The sequence below is a fragment of the Calidris pugnax genome, unplaced genomic scaffold (genome assembly GCF_001431845.1).
Source record: "Calidris pugnax isolate Ruff unplaced genomic scaffold, ASM143184v1 scaffold404, whole genome shotgun sequence".
Taxonomy (NCBI): Eukaryota; Metazoa; Chordata; class Aves; order Charadriiformes; family Scolopacidae; genus Calidris; species Calidris pugnax.
The window spans coordinates 382,592-409,393 of record NW_015091151.1 but is presented as its reverse complement, the minus strand read 5'-3'; the positions used below and the strand labels follow the sequence as shown (position 1 = coordinate 409,393).

The 26,802-nt window shown below is 41.7% G+C and overlaps 2 protein-coding genes across 4 annotated transcripts in view; one reads left to right on the top strand and one right to left on the bottom strand.

Annotated features, from left to right (window-relative positions):
- The window catches only part of NCBP1 (nuclear cap binding protein subunit 1), a 31,927-nt gene extending 10,057 nt beyond the window's left edge, over positions 1-21,870 (top strand). Inside the window, exons 10-23 of the mRNA XM_014959218.1 lie at positions 529-592; positions 3,801-3,911; positions 4,880-4,944; positions 5,655-5,717; positions 7,028-7,102; positions 8,190-8,293; positions 9,132-9,254; positions 10,489-10,591; positions 11,923-12,016; positions 14,535-14,638; positions 15,297-15,411; positions 17,863-18,006; positions 18,467-18,580; positions 19,462-21,870. Of these exons, the coding sequence (XP_014814704.1) occupies positions 529-592; positions 3,801-3,911; positions 4,880-4,944; positions 5,655-5,717; positions 7,028-7,102; positions 8,190-8,293; positions 9,132-9,254; positions 10,489-10,591; positions 11,923-12,016; positions 14,535-14,638; positions 15,297-15,411; positions 17,863-18,006; positions 18,467-18,580; positions 19,462-19,575 (1,393 nt within the window). The 3' untranslated portion in view covers positions 19,576-21,870. The remainder of the gene's footprint in view (positions 1-528; positions 593-3,800; positions 3,912-4,879; positions 4,945-5,654; positions 5,718-7,027; positions 7,103-8,189; positions 8,294-9,131; positions 9,255-10,488; positions 10,592-11,922; positions 12,017-14,534; positions 14,639-15,296; positions 15,412-17,862; positions 18,007-18,466; positions 18,581-19,461) is intronic.
- Positions 21,871-23,082: 1,212 nt separating this feature from the next.
- The window catches only part of XPA (xeroderma pigmentosum, complementation group A), a 6,596-nt gene continuing 2,876 nt past the window's right edge, over positions 23,083-26,802 (bottom strand). For 2 of the 3 annotated variants that reach the window (XM_014959234.1, XM_014959233.1), the window contains 3 exons: positions 25,430-25,595; positions 24,737-24,854; positions 23,083-23,324 (listed from right to left, as the gene is read on the bottom strand). In XM_014959234.1, the coding sequence (XP_014814720.1) occupies positions 23,176-23,324; positions 24,737-24,854; positions 25,430-25,595 (433 nt within the window). In that variant the 3' untranslated portion in view covers positions 23,083-23,175. Of the gene's footprint in view, positions 23,325-24,736; positions 24,855-25,429; positions 25,596-26,442; positions 26,721-26,802 lie in introns of those variants that run through there. The other variant, XM_014959231.1, reaches the window with a different exon arrangement.

The window sequence follows — 26,802 nt, the reverse complement described above, 5'->3', positions numbered from 1 at the left end:
GGCTACAGGGAGACACAAGATTTGCTAGAGAGGTAGAAATAAAATCAAGAAAATAGCAGTTGTTTGCTTTGTAACAATGATAGGTGATAATGAGCTGATTAAAAGATGAAGCATGTGAAGCCTGTGAGTTCTGTGTGTAACCCATAAGTTTAACTGTGCTTTTGAAGTCATTCTGAGCGTTGGTTGGTTTTTCCTTTTCATGTATGTATTCCAGAATTGCAGGTTACCAAGACTATTCATGCAAAATGTATTTTGCATAGTAGTATAGTGTTCAAGTGATGTAACTACATAGAAATAAAATACATCATTGCAAGTCATAGTTTACGCAATGCTGTTGTGTTCTGCCATCTCTGTTTTAAGTGTTCTATGGAATGATGGACAGACTTTGGAAGGATTGTTGACGTGTTTGTGCTGCTTTTGTGTGAACTCTTGCCTAGAACTAAGCATTTTCTGTAACTTCATTAGTTGATCTTTATATCACATTTGTTGTGTAAAGTTCTGAGCTCAATTTTATCTATGGTTTTGCAGCGCTGCACAGCTGTTGAGCTATCCAGGAAACAACAAGATCCCCTTGAACTACCACATAGTAGAGGTATGGATTTTAAAGATACCCTCTTTTGTAGCTCTGTTATTTCATGAGTAACACATCCCAGTTAGTTCCATGATAGGTCCATTAAATTACAGTTTGATTTGAGAGTCAGCCAGAACCCAGTTGAATTCAACCAATGGCTTTTAAATGAGTGGTTTATATACAGTTGAGTGTTAGTTTATGCTTTTTGTTGTCATTTAACTTCAGTACTTTGGTCAAGTACCAAAATTTCTTAGCACGCTAGTAGTCTAGGTTGGTGTTCTCAGACTTTTGAAGTTTTATATATGATGCTTCTAATGTATCACATAGTCTGAGAGATGGCTACATTTGAGTCCCTTTTAGTTTAAAAAAAATTGAACTAAAACACAAGAGGAAATGGACACAAATTGGAATACAAGAAGCTCCATTTAAACATAAGAAAAATCTTTGTTTACTGCGAAGGTTATTAAGTAGTGGAAGAGCTTGTTCAGAGAGGTTGTGGAGTCTCTATCCTTGGAAAAGTCCAAAACTTAACAGAACACAGCCCCGAGTGACCTGCTTCAGGTGATCCTGCCTTATGCGGGGGGTTTTTGACTAGATGATCTCCAGCCAAATGCAGCCATTCTGCATGGTTTTAGGTTTGGATCTTCTAAATAATTTTGTTCTACTGGCCCTGAAAATAACTTGCAGTGAAATAGCGATGTGCTTCCTCCACGTCATCCTCCGTATCAGAAAATTTTGAATAACTGTAATATGTATCAGACGAGCAGTCTAGGTTTTCTTTTGCTGCCTCTTCTCAAGGGCCTATTTTCAAGATGCAAAACTGTATAAAACTTCATTAATTTCCATCAACAGTTGAAAGGGATTAAGAGATTTCAATAATAACGGCAACTTGTCATGTAAAGGCTTTATGAAGAAGTAACTGTAAGTAGGAATTTCAGAGCTAATTATAACAAGAAATAAACTTACGTTGAAGATTTATCTTAATAAAAGTAGGATTGAGAATCCCTATTGGCACCAAAATGCCAAATATTCTGAATGCTGTTAAGTTACAGTACTTCTGGTGAGCTTGTTCATTTTGTACTCTGAATTCAGGACAGAGGAATCTTAACAGTAACTTTCTGCCTTAACATCAAAGTATCTTAAGTGGTCTTATTGTCAGTATCTTCAGGTGCTGTGTATGGATATATGGCTGTATGCTTTATGCTCAATTGTACATTAATGCCAATAAATAGTTACTGCAATACCTGATGAAATGAATTACCTAAAGGCCCTAGAAAGTCTTGGATTCAGAAATTTGTAGGATGTGAAAATAGCAAAGAGTTGTGTAAATGAAATTACACAAGAAGTGCAAGATTGCTGTATAATTATTTTTTTTACAATTGCTGTAATAATTTACTTTTTCTTGCTATTTTGAGTTATTTTAGAATATTAGCTTCATTACTTGTCTATGACTGCTTACCTTTAATGAAGCTCCAGAGTTTTTAAGGCTTAGCGTGCTTTTTTCCACATTTGTTCATTCTGCTTACTACTGCTCCCTTGTAAGGTCTCTCTTAACAGTCAAGTTGGTGTTATGTTGCCTTAAACAACAGTTTAATCTGTGAAATTTCACTAACTTTTCCAGTAAGTCACAGAACTGTAGAAATAATACCACCTAACAAATAAAGGAAAGTGTTATTTAAGGTTCAGAACATAACGGTTAGGAAGAAGTAAATGTAGCCCGAAATGTACCTTCCCAAGTATGCCTACTTTTAAGGTCCCCGGGGCTCCCCGTCATAGTTTTTCAAGCTGAGCACAGAATGCTACACGCTATCTGGAATCTGTGCAAAACACTGAAATGAAAACAAACACTTTTCTCTCAGTAGCTTATTAGAGGCACATGTGTGGATACTTCTGGTAGCTGTGAGCAGGGAATGCCTGGGCAGTGGCACTGGCATGTTGGACTGCTGTGCCCTGATGGGCTTCTGCAGCTTTTGGTACAAATTGCACTCGACAGAGGTCAGACATTCAAGTCACTGATGTCCTGATCTTTCTTGTGGCTTTGTTATTTTCGCAAATAGTTTGAATAGTTTGAAACACTTAATCTGAATGTTTGATAACAAACATGGGATGAATATCACAAACGCAGTTTTGTGCAGTAGCTCAATGTTGATCATCCAGTTGTTTCCTATCTTGAGAAAAGGAGGAGTTTTCTATGTAGTGGGGTCCCCTCTACCTTTTTGCTCTATCTGTCTTAACAGTGCCTCCAAATTACACTGTTTCAGAAAGGTTCTCCGGCTCCTTATAGTCTCTTCATGCTTTCAAGTCCTTCCATAGAATGAGTTTTAATCAACGTGTTTTCATGTGCTGTTTGTGCAATCTATAAATGGATGTTGGTTTCTTAAACTAGTAAGAGGATTTTCTAAAGCTTACTCATTTAAGCATCAGTTCTACTGTGTTTATTTGGAAGTTTAAAGAGGAAATTGACCAACCATAATGAATCAAAGTTTCCTGATTCCTTTGATGTAATTTAAATGAGAAGGGCATGCAGAATAAACAGAAACTCAGATGAATGATGCACAATGATGATCTTTTGTAGCCCTTAAAGATTGATCTTAAAACTCTTATTATAGGGAATCATGAAAATAAAAACACAAGTGATCACTGCAGGATTGTTTTCAGTTTTCTTAGAAGGATCGTCTGCCAAGGGGTGCTGAGCATATATATTTGTTATATGAAATGCTGGTTATAATTTTCAGTTGAATTGTGAGGCTTCTTTTATATAAGTTTCTGTACAGGAGAAAAGAGGACATGATGGAAAAGATATAGATATAATTCTAATGCAAATAGACTTTGATACTAAATGCTTAGGCTTCATTTAATATGTTTAATATATATATTATTTAATAGGATCAGATGATTTCTGCTTTTCTCAGATCATGGGGTAGCACTGTAGTAAGTTATATTACAACTATGCCCATATTTACAGTTACCTGGTGTATTTGTTAGACATAATAGGTGTTGTGTTGGTATGAAATAATAAGGGCAGTTAGAGTGGACTGTATTAGTACAGCATAGAGTTACCACTACCTTCTTAAGTTTGTCTCTCTTTTCCCAAAACATGCATTTGACATAATAAGATGGGCCTTTTGGCGACTGTTGTTGTTAAACGTTGGTGGCCACTATGGTGGAGCTGAGGGTCATGCAGGCAACATTGAACTGTGCTCTGATTCTCTGCCTTCCTCTCCTACAGGTAATATTTGCAGAACTGTTTCAACTTCCATCTCCACCACACATTGAAGTCATGTACACAACACTTCTGATTGAACTGTGCAAACTTCAGCCTGGCTCTTTACCGCAAGTTGTATCCTTTCTGTGCTGCTGGAGACCATTTTTTAAATGCAGTCTTTATTTTGTTTGCTCTATAGATGACAGGATAGCAGTAAATACTAGCAGTATTAATATTTTACAGCAGCTGCCTGAAATGTTTACTGTAGTGCTGACATGAAGGAACAGCCCAGCCCACTTAGCACAGGTCTAGTGAAATAGGCAAGACTCTTCAACTTTATGGACAATGTTTTGGAACTTCCTCTGACCTTTGCAAGAAGGGCTGTCTTGGTGAGGGGATAAAATACAATACTCCTGTTTGTCACTGCTGCCTGTTGGTTTTGTCTGAACACCGTCTGACGTGGTCACAGACACATTAAAGGCTGAGAAGGAAAGGAAGTTAGAGACTTGATCTTTTGTTCTAACAACTGTGTGAGTGCTTCTACTCTTTTTTTAGTAGGAAGTTTAGCAGATGATTTAGAGGAACTTGCCTGAGTTCCCACTCAGCGTTGCCACTATGAGCATTCAAAAGGTCAATCATCATCTGTCAGCTCAGACAGGGTAGCTAAATTCTGAGGAAGGAGGCGTGACTCCCAGCTAATTCTGGCTATTACATTGCCCCTTCTTTGCTGCCATTTTAGATCATGTTAGATCATCGTTTAAGATCAAGCTACAGACTCTGAGCATGGAGGCCAGTTAACAGATGTCGGTGCACTGGTAACTTTGCCCAAATTTTCATTCTACTTCACAATACTACTCGCTGTCTGCAGATCACATAACCTCAATTACTAGAGCTAAGTCTGTTTCTACAATTGGGTAGACAGCTATGCAGAAAGTTTTTAATGTTGGTAAGGTCACCGTAAGAAGGATAAAGCCCTAATTGGGTAAAGTCAGTGTAGACAAACTTTCTTAGGCCTTCAGTGATGATCAGAGACTGTTTGAGGGGAAGCTTCGACATCTGACTTACCGAGTACTTTTCTGTTAGCCTTAATAAGAAACTTTCAGCTTGCACAGGCCACAGAAATGCTCTACATGCGTTTGGATACAATGAATACAACATGTGTGGACAGGTAAATGTGTTTTGGAGATGATGGAAAAATATTCCTCAATATTCAGTGTACAGGAAAAATGAAAAGGCTATGGAAAGAGTAGTTTGAAATCAAAAGGTTTTCTGGGGCTCTGGCTTTGAGCAATCTGAAGAGAAGGTGGAAGACTGACTGCTTTCCTCTCCTTCCCACAAACACTCCCCAGGAGGTCACAAGTCTAGCTGCCTGTACAGGGCAGTTAAGATTGGTGACAACTTTTCCCTGTTGAAAGCTGTTCATAGTTGCATAGTACTCCGTTGTCTGGTGCTGTGCCTGCTCCCTGGTGGTCTGTGAGGCGAGGTGGAAGTGCAGTTAATGGTGTACGTGCCACCCAGAGGAAGAGAGTGGTGGTGATTTTGCCCTTTGAGTGAAGTCTGCATTGTGTAGGACAGCTGTTAGTTACTCACCAAAACTGTGAGTTTCACATTAAGTTTACATTTTAATTGTTAGTTTAATAGGTCATCTCTTTGTATGAAACAATGGAAGATGGCAGGCTACTTATCCATAAAAGCTTCTTTCTGATTCTGCAAACTTGGTGATGTGTATCTGTCAACTTAAATACCTGTTTAACGCTGTAATAGCTTTAGAGTTTAGGCTTGCCTTTGAAAAGTAGAATGCATTTATAAGAAAATCTCAACTGAAAATTTTCCTGCACTTCTGGCATTTAATGGAACTTTCTTTTTCTTTTAATAAAGATTTATTAACTGGTTTTCTCACCACTTGAGCAACTTCCAGTTCCGCTGGAGCTGGGAAGATTGGTAAGTTTCCCTCCTTTTGATTGGAATCTGGTATTGCAAAAACCTTAATATATCTAGTTTATCCAGGAAGTGTCACAGCATAATGGCCCTGTTAATTGCTTTCCTCCAGCTCTTTAGAGAGCTTTCTTAATCCATTCACCACCACTTGGTGGTAGATTATCTTGATAATCTCTTTAGTCCCTGTATTGTCCCTGGTGAACTTTGTGATAAATCTCAAGCCAGTGTAAGCATTCCCTAAACAGGGGAAGTAGAAACGTGATTTAGTTAATTTGTCCTATGCTCTTGGTAGCAAGTTTTCCAAAATGATTCCCCAGTTTACTTTTAGCGGTTTGCTCTGACTCTGTATCCTCTATTCATTTAGTAATGTTGGTCTCTCTACTACCCTAAACCCTTCATTATAACCTTTATCCTCAAGAACTTGTGACCTGTTTCTGCCAAATCCTAGACCCTGAATTCCAGCAGAGCTGGCCCTGTCGCCAATTCTTACCGTGCCAAATCTTAAACTCACATTTCTACTAGGAGCTTCCTGGACTCTCATCAGTGTCTAACCACAGGTTCCCCTGAGCTTCCCATTCCAGGCACTCATGTAGCAAGAGAGATCACCTGAGGGTTAAATCCTCTCTACAGTAACTTCTGCAGTTTGCTACTATACATACTTTCCATAGTTGATCTGCCCAAGTGTCCTTGTGGAGAGGCATACAGATCTTCTTGTGATACGTTTTTGTAGCTTTACTTAAGTTTGTTGGGTTGTCCTCATCTGCAGTTAAATGCTTACTGGCTATCCTAGTGTGCATCCATGTTGGCTAACCTGGCAGCAGTCTTCAAAGAGCTGGTTTTGGTTTGCCTGGATGTTCCTCAATGGCAGTACTTCTGTGAGTTTCTCTCACAAGCTGCCATTTTTCACAAATCTCACAGTAGTTGAAACTTCTTTATCTGAAATGCATCTGAAATCAGCATCTGAATTTAAAAATTCCTGTGAGGAGGAACAGGCTATGAGATCATACCAGGTTCCTTTCCTAAGGAAAAGGAAATCAGCTAACCATGAGCACAAATTATTTTTAATCTGGTGGGGGAAGGGAAGCTACTTGAAAATATATTACACAGAGATGAGATTCCAAGAATGCTAATGGCCCATAAGGAAATAGTGATAAACTCACTCATTGTCTTGGAATTGCCTACGCTGTAAAACTGTGTCAAGCCACCCCAGTTATCCTTAGACCAGGATTGTTCTGTACGTATTAGACCAAACCAAAAAGAGACTAAAGCACAAATTCTTTTGCTAAAAGCTGTCATATTCTGTCCTCTGATAGGTCAGATTGTCTTACTCAGGACCTTGAAAAGCCCAAACCCAAATTTGTGAGGGAGGTTTTGGAAAAGTGCATGCGGTAAGTAAGATCTGTTGGTAGTTGCATTCAAGGTAAAGTTGATCTTTGCTTCTGGAATATTGTCCGATTCCGTTTCACTTTACTCTTGTCTTAGGTGTCTCTGTTCTTATAGTCCAGTTTCAGTTAAGAGATGAGTGCTGTTTGTATGATTTTAATCTGGTTTGCCAGTTGTAGGACACTTTAAAGGGAGGGAGAAACGGGAGCAGATGGCAGTGAGCTGTCTATCCTAGGTGTGCGCACCTGTAGTTACAAAAGACATGCTTCACCATAGGCATGGAAAGGAATAGAGTTTAGACAATATTCCTGGAAAGTATTCAGCATTCACAGAAATGGAGGGAACTGATCATTACTTATGTTAAAACTGAGAATCTAATCGTGATTCTTCTAGTTACCTCTAATGTTCACTGACCTTAAAACAACCAACCCTCCAAACAAAGAAACAAAAGCCCTGAACCTAATGAGTATACAAACAAGGCTGGACTTAAAATTGTTGAGGTAGAGGGGAAATAGGAGAGAGAAAGAGCAAAGTGTTCAAAAAGCCTATATTACTCAGCATCCTACATGAAAACATTCATCTGTTTTCAGGTGAATTCAGTATAGGAAGTGGGAAAGTATTGCTCTGCAGAATGAATGCAGTTTTTCTGTGCTACTTTTCAATTTCACTGAAAACTCTCGTAGCAAAATTAAGCCTTTGTGGGAGGGAAATAAGTTGGAAAGTAAAATGAAGATGTCCAGTTTAAATGTTTTCTTCTGCTTTGAATAACAACATCCTAATAGTTTTCTGCAGCACATCTTAGGTTTTTGCACAAAATTTGCTACCAGTCAGACTCTTAAATCTTCACAAGCCAAATTAATTGTATAGGGATGAAACTCTAACATCAGGAAGTTCAAACAGAAAGCATCTTCTAGTAAGTTTGGTTTACTTAGCCCTTAGTAGCCGGCAAACTACCATTCTGTCGTATAAACATCCTGATTTTTGTTCTGTGAAAGTTAAATACAGGAAAACCATTGTAAAGTAGTCACTTTAGAATTAGCCCTGGTATTGCTTCCATTTTAATTGTACTGCTGTGAAATATGTTATTTCCAGACTCTCCTACCATCAGCGAATAATAGACATTGTTCCTGCAAGTTTTTCTGTCCTCAGTCCTGCTAATCCAGTGTGCATTTACAAATATGGAGATGAAAGTAATAGTAAGTATTAAAGTTACTGAGGGATCAAGTTGAAGAAGACAGTGTTTCAGAGCAAGGAAGCACAGTAGATTGACTGTAATATCAGTTGTCTTCATAAAGAAGAATACAGATGAAATAAATGTTTGTTATTTTCATATAGGTAAATATATATTAATTGCTCCCATGAAGTATATTATGCCTGGATCTCTGTAGTGCAACCCTCTTTGTTACTTCATGAAGAAAAGAAAATCCAGATATATGAAGTTACTCTTGCTGAGGTGGTTGTGGTGTTGTGCAGCCGGAAGTCTAAAATTGAAAAATTGTCTATTTTTCCCTATTTGAGCACAATACTATGCAAAAGTCAGCATATGAGGTGACAGTGTGGCTTTATTTTTTGAACTCCGTGAAGCAGTAAAGATTTTACCAGTAAACTTGGTTTAATGAAGCATACAGAGGCAGCAGATGATGTGAAGAAGGTAGAGAGATACTTTACTATTCCTTTGGTTACTCAGTATAAAGACAGTCCTAGGCATAAAAGTGTGATCATCAATGATACTGTGAGGAAAAATAAGGAAGTATTGTATTTTTAGGAAACTGGTGGAAGCTGAAGTAGAGCTTTAGATGGGAGAGTGATGACCTGACCTTAGTTCTAAAGGTTCTTCTGAAAGTTTTGAATTTAAAGTGAAGACCAGGAAATGAGTGGAGCCATTTTATGGAGTAGCAATGTGGACAATGATATTGGAACCAGCTGGATTTAGGTGTAGCTGGGAAATGTATTTGTTTCTCTGAGAGGCAAACTGATGTTAAAAATACTCACTTGCCTTCTACATATTTTTTTGACCTCTTTGCTTTTGTTTAGGGTCTCTTCCCGGATATACTGTGGCACTCTGTTTAACAATTGCAATTAAAAATAAGGCCAGTAATGATGAAATCTTCAGCATTTTAAAAGATGTGCCTAATCCAAACCAGGATGATGATGATGGTAAGATACATGCTGTTAGGCTTTGGTAGGCCCTAATATCTTTTGTGTGTAGACCGGTCTACCGTCCTTTGGAGCTATGACTGTGGTGGTTAACAGAACTGTACACTTTCCCTTCTAACAGTTGGTTTCAATTTATCAGTAAATTGAAGTAATGCATCACTGTTAGAGTTTTTTGTATACATCTTACATGCAGAGGCAGGCCTGTTTTTCTTAACAGAGGTAACCTGGTGCTCGAGGTGTGGGTTTGTTTTTTTTTTGTGATTATGGATAGAGGTACCATGAAAGAATTTAACATTTGCTTTCTCTTCAGCAACAGAGTGCAGTTCATGCTGATATCCTTACCCCTGGGCCTCAGTGCTTGTGCCCTGTCTGAGAGTGTCCTTCACCTCGGTGTAGTCCCACGACAGAGAAGATAGCCAGCGTGCTGGCTATAGTCCTCAATAGATGCAAACTCACAATGGGACTCTGCTTTGCAGCCACAGACAGCATTTACTCCTAAAGCCTGTGTGTTTTAGGGAGTGAGAAGCATGAGACAGAGTATTAAGAAGTGATCTTTACAATGGGGACAGCTTCAGTATTTTCTGTAACGTTTGCAAGTGTTCTGTTATGCAAGCAGAGAGCAGCAATGATCTGGTTTTTTGCCCTGGGATCCACTGTAATGTTTCCCAATTTGCTTTAGGCACCAGCCATTACTGGGTGCTCTCCCTCCTTCCTGTCCTCAGCTGCATTTAGCTGCAGCTAGAGGGGAGGGCTTGGCACCGTTCACCCCTAGTACCCATATTTGCTGTGCACACTTGCTGCACCCTTCTCTCATGTCATAAATAGCCAGGCTCTGGACCCTGACCATCCTCACCTTCCCCTCTCCTCATCCACTCTCCCTTCTTTATGGTCTGCCAGGCCACCAGCTTGATGCATAGCTCTGCAGTTTCCTTTGCTGTCTTTCTCTGTTGCTGTCCATCAGAGTTGTTATGTGTTGGTAGGGCGGCTGTGTCTCTGAGGGCTTCCTCACTGACCTGGAATTCTTTTTGCGTATTTTCTCTGTGGCAAAATGGGAGCCTGAAGATCTGTGCATTTTGGAAAGTCTTTACTAGCTCCCTGCTCAGCCTTGCAAAACCCTGTTGATGAAAACTATTTTTTTCTGAAATGAGTTAAAACTAGTTTAAAAATGAGTTTTATGAGTAGCTTACGTCCTCTACTTGAAGTACTTACAGTTTCAACTTTAAATAACTTGCAGATGAAGGATTTACCTTCAACCCTCTGAAAATAGAAGTCTTTGTTCAGACTCTGCTCCATCTAGCTGCAAAGTCTTTCAGCCACTCTTTCAGTGCCCTGGCAAAGTAAGTGTAATATGTGCATTATTTGGGGGCTTACAGAACTGTTTAATTCTGGCAGAGAAATGCATGATGAAAGAACTGGACTGCAAGCTTCAGCAGCATTTTAGGTGCTCCATAATGCAATATGATTAGGACAGTTAATGACACTACTTACTGAAGGAATATTAGTGTAAATGCTAGGTTATATATGTTAATTCAATTAACAGAAATTTATATATTAGAGCCAGGTGATGTAAATCAAACAAATGCGTTTGAATATTACTTCATTTTAGAATTACTCATTTGCTTATTATGGTGAGGAACAAGGATTTCTCCTTACATTTGATTGACTGGGTAGTTCCCACTGCAATATCTTCGACTATGAATATGACTCTAGAACAGCTACATTTGTATAAAAAATGAAGAAAAAAAGAAAACAGTGAACTTCAAAGACATCTGCTGTAAACTTATTTTATCTACCAAAGCACAGTAAAATCCATTCTAAAATAATTCAGAGTGCATCCCTTAAAGATATGCTTTTTTTACTGCACCTTTTTTAGCAACAAGAGATAAAAATAACTAATGTCTAATCCTGTGTGCTTTGGAGTTGCTCTTAAGTGGTCCTGATACATGAAAGGTAGTCACATGCATCTTAATGAGTTATTTTTCTTTCTGTCCTTAAAGATATATAACGCTGTTAGAAAAACATGCACTTGGGAGATTCATAGAGGCAATGTTGATAAGAATCTGTAGGTAGTAACCTGCAATCAGTAGTGCCAGAGCCAGGGTGATATGAATACTTAGAACCATGGTATTTTTGCTGCTGCACACCAGCAGTGGCAGCCATGAGATCAAAAATAGCCTCTTAACGCTTTATAGTTAGGTTATAATAAGCTGGGTTGTGAATGCTGAGTAGCAGTCAGCCTAACTCTGCTAAAAAAGAGGCTTTTAGCAGCATTTCCTTCAAAAAGGGGTAGATTGTATAAGTGTCTGAAGTTATGGAAACACATATCAATAGTAAGGTATAAGACTGGAAAGGCAGCAAATTTTGTTCCAGCTGTGTATAGCTAAGCAGATGAAGGATGAAAGTGCCTCCTGCATTTAAGAGTATGAGAAATGTAGCTCAGCTTCAGGGAGTAGGTTCACCACTAAGATATAAGTTGCTTTTAGGATCTGTCGTGTCTTTGTAGCCTGTTTTAGCTCAGGATAGTTACATTTTCTAGGGAATAGTTGTTCAAGAATGGCTTCAGATGGTAAAAAATTTTCTTTTGGCCAATCTAAACCATTTGCCCTCCATCTGCTGCTCTCTTGACCCAATCCCAGCACCTTCACTGACTACTTACATCTGTTAAAAGGTTTCATGAAGTCTTCAAAACGCTTGCTGAAAGTGATGAGGGGAAACTCCATGTTCTGAGGGTTGTATATGAGGTTTGGAAGAATCATCCGCAGGTAAGAGGTTGCAATGTCAAGTATCTTTGTGAGTTTCAACTCACAGAGGTCATACTTAACAAAAAAATGTTACGGTTTTCTTTATATCCTATAAAAATAACTTGTCTATTGTCATCTTACTTGAAGGAAAGTTCAGATTGTATTTACTGTTGTTACTAGTGCCTAAAATGAAGGCTGGACATAAAGGATATACCATCAGTGAGGCCATTTCTTCCTCAGAGTTCATTGAGGGAAAGCAAAGGCTGTTATTCTCAGATTCATACTATGCTGTTTGTTGTACAAGAGATTAACTCTTGCTAAAGTCATGTTTCTGTTCAAAATCAGAAAAAAAGTGTAGATGTGTAAATTGGAATAAGGTGTAGATCTTATATCAAAAGCAGGCCACGTTCTTAGGAGTGTGGAAACCTGGGGCGGTTTAGGGCTTTTTTTTTTTTTTTTCAGTTGCTTGTGAAAGCCATACAGTTATTCCACAAAGCTCGTGTTGGAGTCACTGTTGTGTGTGGGCAGAGTGAGTAGAGCTGCAGTCAGTGGCTGTTCAGAACAGATCAGTGTGACAGTGCCATGATCATGTTCATTCTTGAGCCGGAGGAAATAACACCCTAAAAGACCTATGAAAAACGCCTCAGTTGTTTAAGCCGTTCAGTTTCTTCAAAGCAGTTCTCTTCTCCCTCAGCTATCATTTTTCTAAAAATAGAAATTGTTAAGAATTCAGAATGCCTGCACTGTTTATTTGACATGCTGCTTACCAGTGTGTTTGTGTTGCACTTTATTGTGCTTGGAAGGGGGCTGTACCTCGCAGCTGCGCAGGCCAGGCTTTCAGAAGCGATGCCACTGAGAGCAAGGGGTAATCGCTGCATCTGCATCCCCGTTCCCTAGGGGAAAAGCCGAGCACCAAGAAGTTACCTATGCAAGATGTCACCTCTTTTCTAAGTACAGTAAAACCATCAAAAAGCAGGATTTTTAAAAATATATTAAACTTCCTATTCAAATTACTGACCTTGAAAATGTGACGATTAATCTGACCTACTTTTTACTGGCGTTTAACTAGATCAGAAAAAAATTACATTGCTTCAGTCTGATACCCGTTTCCTCTTCGTTCCTTTGCATTGCAGCATGACCAAACTGCAACTTTGAATGGAGGGTTCAAATTGGGATGGAGGTTTCAAACCCAAACTAAAGAGTCATGTTAGACTTTTATGAATAAATCAAGATCACTTTAAAAAATACCAAGTGCAAAAGTTAGGAAGGTCTGCTCTTCTACTTTGATCGTGGAACTTAAATTTTCCTCTGTTGTATTTATTGCAGTTCTGTCTTTTGCTTCTGGTCAAGCATTTTGCTTTTTCTGAGTCCATGGCCTCCCTGGCACGGAGAAGAAATGGTGCCTGGACAGCAGGACACTTGTCCAGGCTGTTTTCATGCTGCTCACTCTACTCCCATGTCTATGAGAATGTCCTTTGATTTGGTTCAGACTATCAGCCAGTATTTGCAAGACATAAAGTGCTAATGAGTGATCTATGCTGCAGATAGTGATTTAGCAATAGGGATCAGTAGTCCCTGGACCTGTAAGTAAGTAAGGATGTGGTGGTGACATCATGAAGAGAAACTCTGGGATGAAATGTTTTCCCAAAAACCCAGGTCTGTGTTTCTTGAAAGATCAGGTTCAGTAATCAGAAATTCTTCCTGGCAATAGAGAAAGACAAATAGAGCATAGGATGCTATCCTGGGACTTGAAAGTTGAGCGCTGATTCATTCAGTTATTTTAATTTTCCTTCCTTAAAAGGAGTTTTGTTACACTTCCTTATTTGACAATGGGTGGTTCTAAGGATATATGCAGTGCAGGCTGTGGTTCTTAGATACTGTGGCATTCAAGCACATGAGTAACTAAGATAAGCTGTTCTCCTGAACAGCTTGCAACTGCTTTAGTCAGTAACTCCTCTGCAGTTGCTGGCTAAGTTGCTTGCAACCTCCCTTAAGTATGTACTTCCTTTGGCTGCACAGTGCTGGCTTTCTCCTGAAATGAATAGGTCCTGTGGAGAAGAGCTTACTGTCATGTTTGAAGACTGTTGCGGTTCAAGGAAAGTATGCTAACAGTAGCTCCTTCTTTACGGTGATCTGACAGGTATATATGCTCTGGTCTGAGTACTTTGATGTGAAATACTGAGACTTGTGTCTCTGAGGCCTCACTTCCAACTATGATGCTTGTACTTCTTGCTTTTGTATGGAAGTATGTATGTTAACGAACATACATTGTTTTCACAAGAGGTAGAAAACAAAAGTAGGTTTTGTTAAACAAAATCAGAATGCTTTTAATGTAATTAATATAAATCCCCTAAGTTGAGCAGTTTTAGGCTAGGCAACCCAGCTTCCTAAAGTATTTGAAATTACCCAGTAGTATCACTAGCGTAGAGTTGCATCAGACCATCTCTGTTTTTGTGTGAGGCTGGAATACTTCACACAGATTGTGTGTGCAAGCCCTTTTCTTATTTTGAATGACTATCATGTCTTTTACAAAATACAGATGATTGCTGTGCTTGTGGACAAGATGATTCGGACACAAATTGTTGACTGTGCTGCAGTAGCAAACTGGATCTTCTCTTCAGAGCTTGCACATGATTTTACTAGGTAACAAGAATTTGTCTTCGGTTGTTATTTGTCTATTAATTACTATTTTAAGTGGCCAGTATATAGTTTAATCTATTAAAACTGACTAGTGGAAGAAAAAGGTACAATTAAGCTTTTGCTCCTTCTACAAAATACATACTTTAGTATTTTTTCTTTCTGAGTTGGCGTATGAAAGTTTACATGACGGTACAAGAATGTTGCTTTCATGTTATTTGGCAAGAACTGCCACAGCAGAACACCGTTGGGACTATTTCTAGACAAAGTCTGTTGCTCTGTGTTACGTAGCTACTAGCTTAATGTGGTCCTGGTCTTTGGTTGAGGTATTTGACTTGTACAACCATTGATTCATTGCTTGTTGAGAATGGGAGAAATGTTTGGTCTGAGAAGTCAGTTTGGTGTTAGTAATCTTGGGGTATCTGTATGAAATACAAAGTTGTTTTGGAAATGTACTGCAAAATACAGGAAAGAAATGGCTGTTACGCTTTCTTATGTTACAGGTATGCTTTCCTAAATGCCAAGTGTTTGCTCACTCTAGTAGATGTCTTAGATGATAGTAAATTTTTAAATTCCGCTAGATACATTTTTTTCTGAAAGAAACTACATTTAGTTCTCAGTCTTAGGGTGTAATGTAGCATTTTGGGCTTTGTGTCTTTCCTAGGTTTTATATCTGGGAGATCTTACATTCCACAATTCGTAAGATGAACAAGCATGTTCTGAAGATTCACAAAGAACTGGAGGAGACTAAGGCAAGATTGGCCAGGCAGCACAAAAGAGTGAGTAATTTGTTTGTAATTTTTAATTATTTTAAGCTAATGCATGCAAGCCTGCATTCTGTCAGACTGACATATGATTTTGGGAAGGACTGAATAAATATGTTTTTCAGGAAGCATATCTGCAGACGTGTGGTCGTCTTAGCACTAAAACATCAAAAACTGGGTGCATGTTCCCAGTCTGCCTTTCTAATGGCAGCTGTAACCTAAGAATTCAGTGAAATATTTGAGGGAATTATATATGTATTTGCTGTGTTCAAGCTTTCTGTCTCAAGTTTCTCTTCCAATACGAGCATGTCTTCCATGTGCCTTCTAATCTGGATTCCACTTTACTTTATTAGATAACAATAAGAACAGTTGAACATTATTTACAGTAAGTTCTGTAAAAGAATACTCTTGTGGCTTCCATGCAGAAGTGCACGGAAACAGCTATTTGCCGTTGGAAAGTTGGCTGTTACTGTTCTTCTGATGGATGCTGCTGGATTCTGACACTGGCATCTGTCACTTCCTTCTTCCAGCTTATTTTTTCTGAGTACCTTTGCACGACCTGGGTTCCTTTATACAACAAACAGATGAGCAAGTAGCCGCTGTTGTGTTCTGTTGTCCCAGGTGGGACAGTAAAATGGAGTGAGAGAGCGTTCTCTGTGGCAGCTGCAAAAGATGGGACCCAAGGCGGCGTGGCTGAATGCAATACTTCATCGTGGTAGAATGGTGTCAGTTGGTAGACATGTTGAGAGTTACAGAGAGCAAGAGAGAATTTCTATGTTCTTATGTAGTCTGTGAGTATGATTACCTGCATAAAGCCCCTAGCTAGCTAGAAAACCTTGGATGAAGTTAATGTCAGAATTCAGCACATGGCAGAGAGCCTGTTGATGGTTTTTCAAGAAACCTGCACTAGTTGGTCATTTTTCCAGAAGTTTCTGTTGAGAGGCCACTAATACCTCACAGTTTGGCAGTGTTGGTTATCCCAGGCCCTTCCTCTTGTTTTCTTCACTGCCAGCAACAGCCATCCTAGTTGCTTGCATCCTCAATCTGCATTGATCTGTGGTTAATAAATTCCCTTGATTATTGAAGACTTAGATGCAGTCATTGATCTTACTGTGAGGCAAAGAGCTTCTCTGGCGTCTCTAAACAAATACACCAGTGTTTTCATTTCTGTACTTGTCTCGTGCTGTGGCTCTTTATTACTGAGTACTTTAAATGAACATTGTGCCAGGAAGAAACATTTGTATGCAACAGTGAGTAGTTCTGCAGGCTGTTGCTCTGCTGCATGACCATTCCTTTTAGAGGAAGCGAGCCGTCAAGTTTTGATGTCCCCAGCATAAAGTGGATTGTCTTACTAAGGAAAAAGTCCAAGGCTTACATGCTTTCTCTTAGGTCCTATTGGTCCCTTAGCATTTTGAGTTCAGGAAACCTCTGTAGATGGGGAAAAAGCAAGTTCATACAGAGATAATAAAATTAAATTCTCACACTTGCTCTGGTAAGTTGTTTGTATTTTTTACGCTGATTCAGAGCTGTAACTATCTTCTGATTGTGAGTTTCATTTGCTACTCAGTAGGTGAGTTAACACATGGGTCTGTATTCATCACAAGTTGCACTTACTCCTTTTACAAATATTTGAAGTTTTGAGCTGCTAACTTACAGGTGTTTTTGCACAGAAACAATCCTATGAGACGGAAGCAATATCTATATTTGACTGTACCATAATCCATCAGATCCTGCCTTTCCTCCTATATCCCTTGTAGACTTGTGTAAGACTTTGTTACCTGAGTTCCCAAGTCTGGTACTTATGGGTATTTCGTGGTTTTGTTGGGATATTCTGTTTTGGATGTGAGACAATGAGAATATGGAATGTTCCTAATTAGTAGTTTGCTTTCCATGCTGACCCTTTGTAGTCTGAGAGCATCCCTTTTGATCACAAATATAGAGAGTTCCTACTTTAACACCATAGACTACAGTCTCTAGTCTTCCTTTTGTGCTAACCAGCCGGGTTCATCTGAGTTCTTGCACAAAAGTACTTTATTTTGTGGAGGTCTGAGACTTCAGAACTGTTCATTGAATGAATTACCTGCCCTGCTGCAGTGGACACAATCTTAAAAATCTACACTGGATTTTTTTTTCCTCTCCTTTTTTAAAAAAGCTGTTCGTTATCTGGTAATGATAAAGTCAGCAGGGTTATTACCTTTTATTGTGTTTCCACTGAATAAAAGAGTAGTAAATCTTTAAGCTTGTTCTGGTTTCTCTGAAACCTTGATTATTTTTTTCAGGGCTTGCCCCTATTGGCATTTTTCCTTCCAAATTTCTTTGCTGAACTACATTAAAAATGAAATACAATAGAGCAGTTGCTGCCCTTCAGTTGCTTTGCAGACCTTTTCACACGTGGAACCAAAGGGCATTAACGTTACCCACAGGTAGCCAGGTGGCTAGTGAGTATTGTGGTGTTGTCACTTACAGCGGGACAGTGATGATGATGATGATGACGACGATCGAAGCAGTGATCGGGAGGATGGACCACTAGAAGAGCAGATAGAGCGCCTGCAGGAGAAAGTAGAGTCTGCCCAGAGCGAGCAAAAGAATCTCTTCCTTGTTATATTCCAGGTAATGGTGGGCAAAGTCTCGTCTCACTGTCAGGTTTTACAGTTTCTGGATTTGTAAGCTTTTGGTGTCACTTGTAGTTCGGGCACCTTCTTGGAATAAGGCTACGGGAAGAGGTTGATGGATTTACTACGGGTTAGGTATGAATACAGATCATTCTCCTGGCAAAGGCTGCTTCTGAAGACCATCTCTTCAGTTTCAAGTGCCCAGGAACAAGGGAGTTCTGCTAGCATACAGTTTCCTGAACAACCAGAAGGAAACTGGATTTTATTTGCTTACTAAATTCAGTGTTTGCCATGCAAAATAGCTATTTTCAGATTGCTGTTCAAAGCTTCTGTCCCCCAGATCCTCTTACCTGAGGTTAGGAAACTGCTTTCATTTGGTGAGACTGAATTAGTATTCAGTGAATAGTTATTCATAATACTGAAAAAGTATTATTTTTTTTTTTTCCCCTCTTCTGCAGCGTTTCATTATGTTGTTAACTGAGCACTTAGTGCGCTGTGAAACCGGTGGGATCGATGTGTTTACTCCCTGGTACAAGAGCTGTATAGAGAGGCTGCAGCAGATCTTCCTGCAGGTGAGTTTGGGGGGTATGTTTGGAAGGCTGTGGGCCGGGAGTGCAGGAGATGGAGGAGCTTTGTGGCTGGAGAGCCCAGCACTCCATGGCAGAAGCAGTAGGTGGCAGCAGCAGGTCTTCTCCGAAAGCTCCTGTGGTAGGTGGGAACTCTGCTTCTGGCCACGTCTCTGACACAGCGTGGTGGCGTGTCTGGCCCTCAGTGGATTCCCACACCGTTGGTGTATGCTGCAAAAAGATACCCCGATGTGATTAGGATTTTTGCTGAGCCTCTCTTAACTGTGTGTTCATAGTAAGGGCAAAGTTGTGAGTGAACAAGAATACTGAAATAGACGTCTTCTAAATAAGCTGATGAAAATATTGCAGAATTCCCTTTAATGAGAGACATAAATACCTCTTAAAAATAACTTTTGAATTCTTGGCTCTGTATTAAATCAGGTAACAAGCACGGGTGGCTGGATGAAAGTGATAGTAATAGAAAGTTATACCTGCATGAGCAGAGGATATGGGAGTGGTGTTATAATTCTCCCCTGAGGTGAACCCTTCTCTGGTAGTAGACCTGGCTTCAGAGGAAAGCAAATACCGTGATTCTCCTAAGAGGTCTCTGCCGTTGCATGTATCTTGCACACAATTCAGGGTCCAGGAGTGAAGAGCTACAGGGAGCAGAGTGCTTCTCAAGGGAGGACTTCAGCATGTGCTTTCTTCTTGCCAGTCAGTAGTGGCTCTGCACGGTGCTTTCCTTGTGTTGTGGAAATGAGATTTGCTTAACAGTTTTGATGAAAACCTTTGTCCTGTGCTTCTTGCATGTCTTGACTTCTCTGCCTGTTCTTATATAAGGATAAATGAAAACAGTAAAGTTTTGTGTTTTGTTTTTTATCTGCCAGCATCACCAGATAATCCAGCAGTATATGGTGACCCTGGAGAACCTCCTGTTTACCGCTGAACTGGACCACCACATACTGGCTGTGTTTCAGCAGTTCTGTGCTCTGCAGGCCTGAGGATTCTTCAGGGGCAGACTCTTGTCTGCAGGACTTCCATGAAATGAATTTTTTCAATAGGAAAATGTGATATGGGGATGCAAGAAATTTTTTTGACTAAAACTGGCTTTCATGTGCTCATATATTAAAACAGTACTCTAACCAACAGCAAACTGTGTAAGCATCATAAGCCTTACAAGATACAACTGATAGGGGATAGACATGAAGTAAAGTATGAATTCTTATCGTTGTCTTCTAATTTGATTTTACTCTTGACTTTATAATAGTATTTTTGTTTCTCCCACATTGTTTATATAAAAATAAAAATCGGGCAAAAAAAACAAACAAACAAAAAAAAAAAGAGAACCCAAACAATAGAATTTTACCTATGCCTGGCCCTTAAATCCAAGGAATTGCAGAAATGAGAAACAGTTCATAGTGTTTTGTGAGTATGAAAGGGAATGCACCTTCTCAGTGAGCAGTGTGGTAAGCTCTCTAGTATGGCACAGGAAAAATGTCTTACCTTTGGGCGTGTGAAACACTTGAGTTAAGCTTTTAAAGTAGTATAGAGCATATGGATTTGTTTATTACCAAGCCAGCTAGATTTTCACCGTTTGAACAAACGTGGTTGTAATACAATTGAAATATGTTTTTTTAAATGTATTGTCTAGTGTCTTATTACAGTAGCTATAAACAATCGGTAGAGGAACTTCCTGGACAACTTGTGAAAAAGGCAATCCTTTCTGTGGGGTATGGTGGAAGAACCCTGACCCGCTCCCGGCAGCGGCCTTCGCTAGTGAACACAGACAGTAAGCGAGAGCTGGTGGAACAAACTTTTGACTTCCGTACTGCAAGCCTTGCCTGGGCTTTGGGATCTGCAGCCCCGGGTGCCAGGGGAGAGGGAAGGGCAGCCTTCATCTTGTTCCTTTGTTCCAGCCTGTAACTAGTCAGGCTGCCAAACCTGCGCTGGCGACAGGCCTTGCCATGCTGCCAGAAATCTTTCTGGTGATGATGGTGGATGATCTGAGTGCCCTCACCTCACCTGGCTTAGTAACAACTGCTTTGCCGTGGCTGTATCTGCTATAAAATGTGCTATAAAATGTGACAACAGCCTGTGGCTGCTGTGTCTTCGGAAAGCGTTTTGGTGCTAAATTAAGCGATTATCTCACAGGCGGCAACTTAAGACTGGGGAGACACAACCTGAGAGCAGAGTAGCCTTAGTCCTGAGTTTTGCGAACGCCACCACGGCCACCCCAGCGCGGTCGGTCCGTGTTGGGGTGAGCAGTGATGAACGGCAAAGACGCCGTCTCCGGGGCTCAGGTCCATCGGCGTGCAGTGTCCTTCCAGGCTGTTCATGGTCTCTTCCTTCTGCAGATGAATGTTTAAGTAACTTCATACCCAGCGCTATATTCAGTTTAAGCTTAGAAAGTGATGAGCTTTGAGTAATTTTGTTCCTGTACAAGTTTGGGTTTTTTCAAGTATTATACCTAGTAAGGCATTTCATCCATACATTGACCAATTGACCTCCTGATCAAGCGAGGAGGGTGAAAAATGGAACTTCCTACCTTGAATGTTGACATAAGTTTGTGTGTGGCCTATAGCAACCCAGTTTGTCCTCATAGACTTGGATCTGTGACTTCTGCTTTCTCTGCTGACCCTTTCTGATTTGACCGATCCCTCCATTCTTTCAGGGTATACTGTTAATTGTTGTAAACTGCTTTACGCGAGGGTTTTGTCAGGTATGCGCAGACTTTTTGCTTCAAATCTCTCTCTCTTAATGTTCTTGAGTAATCAAATAGGGGGTTTTGTTGGGTTTATTTTTAAAGAAACATTTAATACTGTAGAGGTTTTAATTGGGGTTTAATAGTTTTTTCACTGGCTCGGATCAGTTATCAGAGGTCTGATATTAACTAATGGTGGGGATCTAACTATAAATGTGACTTCTGTAAAACTGATAAAGCAGTTAGAAGTTGGAAACCTGTAACTTCCTCTGAGCCTTGATGAACGCGAGTGCTGGGGATCCAGTTGCAAATGCATAATCCTACGATTTAAAACCAAATAGTGATGTCTTTTGGAAGTGATTGGACTTTTATGGTGAGCCTTGGGCTTTGATTACGTGTCCGAGTCTGCTGGGCACCTTCCCCTCTCTGTAGGTTGCAGGGGCGTCCAGCTGGCTCGACGGGGAAACGGGTTGGCTCTGCAGGGGAGGAGGAGAGGCTTGCGTGGTGATACCAGCAGCTCACTGAAGCGTGAGGTGGCGGATAGCTGTAAAGATGCTGTAGAAACGTGGCGTGGTTGGAAAAAAAAAAAAAAAAATATATGCACAATTAAAGACAAAAATAAATGAAGGTGAAGCAGGTTGCCACCGGGAGTGTTTGTCCTACCTATTTTTGGGGATGGGGTGGGTGGGCAGCGGAGGGGTTGGGTTGTTTCCCCGGCGCTGATGGAGGTACCATGACTAAGCCCCCATCCGCCAGCGCCTGGCTGAGCTCACAGGCTTCCCCCACCCGGGGCGGGCGGGCAGGCTGGCTCCTGCGCTGGAAATTCTCCTTCCACACCCACGACACCACGCTACCTCCCCAGTCTCTGCCAGGGCCTGCCCTCCCGCCAACCCATCTGCTGGGCCTCAGGTGGCCCCGCGTCCTCCGCGCCGGGCGGGAAGGCTTTGGAGACCTGTTGATGGAACCATCACCTGCCCTTCCTTCCAGACATCTCTCCTCTCCCCCTCACATCTTCAGTTCCACCCCCCACCGCGGCCCAGGCGCCCCTCTGTCTCCAGGGTCCTCACCGGAGATCTGCCCTATTTACCATGACAAACAAACGCGGGGCGTTCACCCCTTCTTCCCAGCAGCATCCCCCAACCGCCAGCCGGGCAGATTTGCCCTCTGAAAGCACACACCATTCGGGGCCACTTCAGAGCCATCTGCATTGGAATGCTGCCTCCCCCGCCCCCCAAGGAGAGGTATTTGTCAGCCATTTGTAAATGAAAAGGGCCAAGTGTTAATGCCGAGAGTCACCTTTGTCTCTGGCTCCAAAGGGAGAGGACACCACCCCCAGGGCCCCTCCCCTGTGAGGCACGGCGGAGATGAGTCAGCACCTCCACGCAGCCTCCCTGGAGAGGGAGAATTCTCCTTTCATGGAGCCGAGTCTCCAAGCCCGGGCAGCAGAACCCGCCTTGCAACATGGTCTCCAACCACCACGGAGGAGGGGCTTTGCCCTCTGCCCGCCCACGGCAACGGTAACTGGAAACCGGGCCCCGGTTAGGAACAAAGCATGGAGCCTTCAAAGCATGGCTTCCCTTCCTCCTCCAAGGGAGGCAGGCCAGGAGTGGGAAGTTAATTTCATCAGGCATGTGAAGTAGAACGATACCAACTCATCTTCTGGCCTACAGCAGGGTACCCGTGTGCGCAATGGTTAAGTCCGTGCTACGTCCTACCCCAAAATCCAGTTTAAAAGCCAAAGCTTATCGTTCTGTGCAGAGCTCCCTACAATTGAGGAACGTCGTTCTTCACAGAATTTAGCCACAGCTGCTTCATAATTACCATTTATTTGACTTTAAATACAAAATATAATTAAAAATACAACGCAATTAAGGAAAACAAAACCCAAAGCAGATTAACGCTACATCTTCTCATAAGTTAATTCATGGCCACAGACAGTACACGTCTTTTTAAATGTATCTTCATCAATGTTTTCTTCTGGTCCATACTCATGTTCATGGATACTAGCGTCCTTCTTCCACAAGCTACTTCTCACGGCACGGCGGAGTTCTGGTGAGAAATATAAAAAAAAAAATAAAAATTAAGATTTTAATAAATCTTAAATAATGGTTAATAAAACTCAAGCTAAGCACCTTTCTGAGGACTACAGATGACAATCTGCTTGTTGCCCGCCTCCCAAAAATTTTGTGTGAGAATCTGCTGCTGCAAGAACAAGCTTTGACTCGCCTTGCAATCTTCACCTCGTTTGCATATTTTAAAGGCTAAGAACTGCGCCGACATGAGATCTCACAGAAGATTTTTCCATCTGGACCGAGTACACGTTGCCCACCGCCTTTTTACACGAAGCCATTCAAGGGTATCCAAAAGGGGTAGGTGGAATGTAGAGGAAAAGTTTTTATAAAACGCCTCATTGTTTCGCACGACCAAGAAAGAGTACTTTTCATTCAGGTCACAGTAAACTTGGCATCCTCCAAGCTTTATGCCCAATAACGCCGGTTGCCTCTGCAGCAGCCGGGGTGATGCCAGCGGGTTTGCAAGAGAGCAGGGCCTGGCAGCTGAGCCCCAGCAATGATCCCGGATGTGCCAAGCGGGTGGGCGAGCATACCGAGCAGCAGGACGTGGCCACGCTCCGGGCCCAGCCAGCCGGGCTGAAAACTTTTGTCACATTAAGGGCCTGGTACAACTGCGGGCACCGTGTGTGCAGTCTGCCCCCAGCCCTCCCGCGTTGGTGGTGGTGGCAGGGGGGGTTTGCCCGGCCTCCCCCAGACACCCACCAGCACAGCCAGCCTGAGCTCTCTGCCCCGGCCAGCGCCCACCCACAGGGGTGCTACGGGCACCACCGTCAGCCACAGCTCTTGCCAAGAAACAAACATGGGGGTTTTCACAGTTACCAGCATGTCCGTGCTGAAAGCACTTTTCCAACGTCCTACCCATTGGATACTCTCTCCTCAATACTAATTTTTCAGGAAAAAACAAGGGTAACGAGGAGCGAAACCAGCAGTGGGAATACTGTGAGAGCAGCAAAAGGCCTTTTCTACCTTCATTTACAATGACTCACCTGAAGGCACACCTATGGCAGAACTATAACCCACTGCCACAAAAATCCACGTTTTCCGCAAGTCAGAAGTAACACAATCAATCTATGGCACATTCTGAGTCATACCAAAAAAATTAAAGACCACCCTAATGAACCACTGATAATTGACTTCTGTCACTTACATCATGTCCATAGGACAACAAGGCAATTCATGTTGGAAGGGATCTCAGATCTCTGTTCCAACCCTCTGCCCAAAACGGCCAGTTATGAGGTCAGACCAGGCTGATCTGGACTTGCCCACACAGCTCTTGAAAACCTCCATTTTGCCACACTGAATGTTTTCTAAAGACTTTAGTAAGACGCAGAAACAAATTCAAACAGAAGTGTACTTTAGGTACTGCAGAATGTAAGTTTAACCTTTTACCTTTAACTTTCTTATCAAACTTCTTCTGTTTCATCTTCTCTCTGGTCTCACGGCGGAGTTCCTTTGCTTCTTGCAAGGATTCTTCACTACCCCAGACTTCAAGAGAACGCTGGATCACCTACAGGATGGACATAAACATGTTTATTTTTCCCCTGAAATGACAGAAGTATTCTAACTCACAAATTAAATTTTTCCCTTACACAAGCACAGGCCAACCCAATATTGCCTGCCTCCCATAGGTCTCTTTGCTCTTGACCTGCAAACATGCCATTCCCTCCACAGTTAAGAGGCAACATTGATTTTTAGTATCAGCTAGATTTAAATTTTCTCAGGAACATAAAAAACTCAGCTCTGATTTTGTGCATATTCCACTCAGGCACCTGGATTCCTATATAAATAGCAAACAAGAAATGACAAGCGCCCTGGAAAACCTACTGGCCTTTCCTGCTGCCTCGGAGGGCAGAGCAGGGAACAGGAGGCCACAGCTGCAAAGGGCCACCGACAGCAGCAGCTGCCCCACGTTTCAGGTTAGCACCCAAAGGCCACGTGCTTCACGACCTGCAGTGGCGCAACACACGGTACACCCAGCTTTGACAAATTCCTTCAGGAATCAAAATCAAAATGACACCATTTTGGCGACTAACGTTGTACAAAGGTAAAATTCTGAAATAATAACGCTAACGAATTATATACCTGCAGTTTTAAATAAAGTTTCATGTCACCCCATCGTGAATTATGAGGGTTTTTCTTCACAATGAATCTGAGCACTGGTTCCCTCTTGTCTAAGTCACAGTCTTTAAGAAGATACTCTTCTTTTGCTTCTGTCCTTGTTATAAGCTTATGTTTATCTTCAACATCTCTGTAAGATGTAAAATAATGGTGAGAAAAAGCCACACCTGAAAACCACAGTATTAACATCTAAGTCCCAATCACTTCTAACATTCCTGAAATACAGGTAGTCCTTATCCTCTCTGTTTTTATGTATGCAAATAACTTTGGATTCCAACAAACTAGCTAAACTCCAGGACAGGTTTACTGAAATTAAGTTTAAAAAATTCTCCCGTTTTAGAAAACATAGGCCGAGAAGCCTGTTTTTCTAGAAAGGCTTTTCTCCTATTTTCTTGCAAGAGGCAGTAACTGAAACTTAAAAGCGGTATGAATAATTTTAAGCATTCACCTAACCCAGATGCAATTCAAGAGGACAAAAGTACAAGCCTGACACATGGTCAGTAGAGAAGGAATGTGTAACGTGAGACCGGTCAGATCACCTGAGAATATACACACTCCATATGCTGCTAGATCCCAGAAACAGATTAGCAAAACAGATTAGCAACACAACAGAGCACTTGTTTCTAAATGCAAGACAGTAGGCAGAGGAACCATAAAATAAAGCGCTTAAAAGATTGCAACTTTTGCCAGACAGATAATGAAAAATTGTGTAACCACGGCAGCATTTATGAGTTAATGAAAAAAAAATTACATTTACGCAATCCTGACTGAAGTGTAACTCGAATTGCTGGAGCCGGAACAATCTGCCAAACGCTAAGTGCCAGCAACGGTCATCAAGGAAGTACTGCTGTAAATGCAGTTTTACTAGAATTCAAAGTTCAGCCACAGCTAACGCACCCAGCAACCCCCAGCCACCAGAGCGACCGCCTTCCCAAGGCAGGCCCCGCGGCCCTTCTCCTTTTCCTACCCATTTTCACCTTCCGGAGACGGCACTTTTTGTCTCGTGACGGTGCAGGGCCGGCACCATGTGCGCGGCGCCGGCCCCTCCCCGCAGCGAGCGGGGGAGCTCCCGCACCCCTCTGCCGGCTGCCATCTTCCCGCCCCGCGCCGTCCCTGCCCGCCCCGCGCTGCCCCCCGCTTATCTCCCCGGGCTTTGGGGGCAGGTTTTTGTGTGCCGCCGATAACGGCCCTGCCTTTCTGCTGAAGGTCAAACTCCTGCTTACACCGCAGCTCCCACGGGGGGGTGGGGGGCGGGAAGGGGGGGGTCCTGCCCTTCGGCTGCCACGCTCCCGGAAGGGGGACAAAGTACTAACTCCACCCGGGTCAACCCCCCCCCC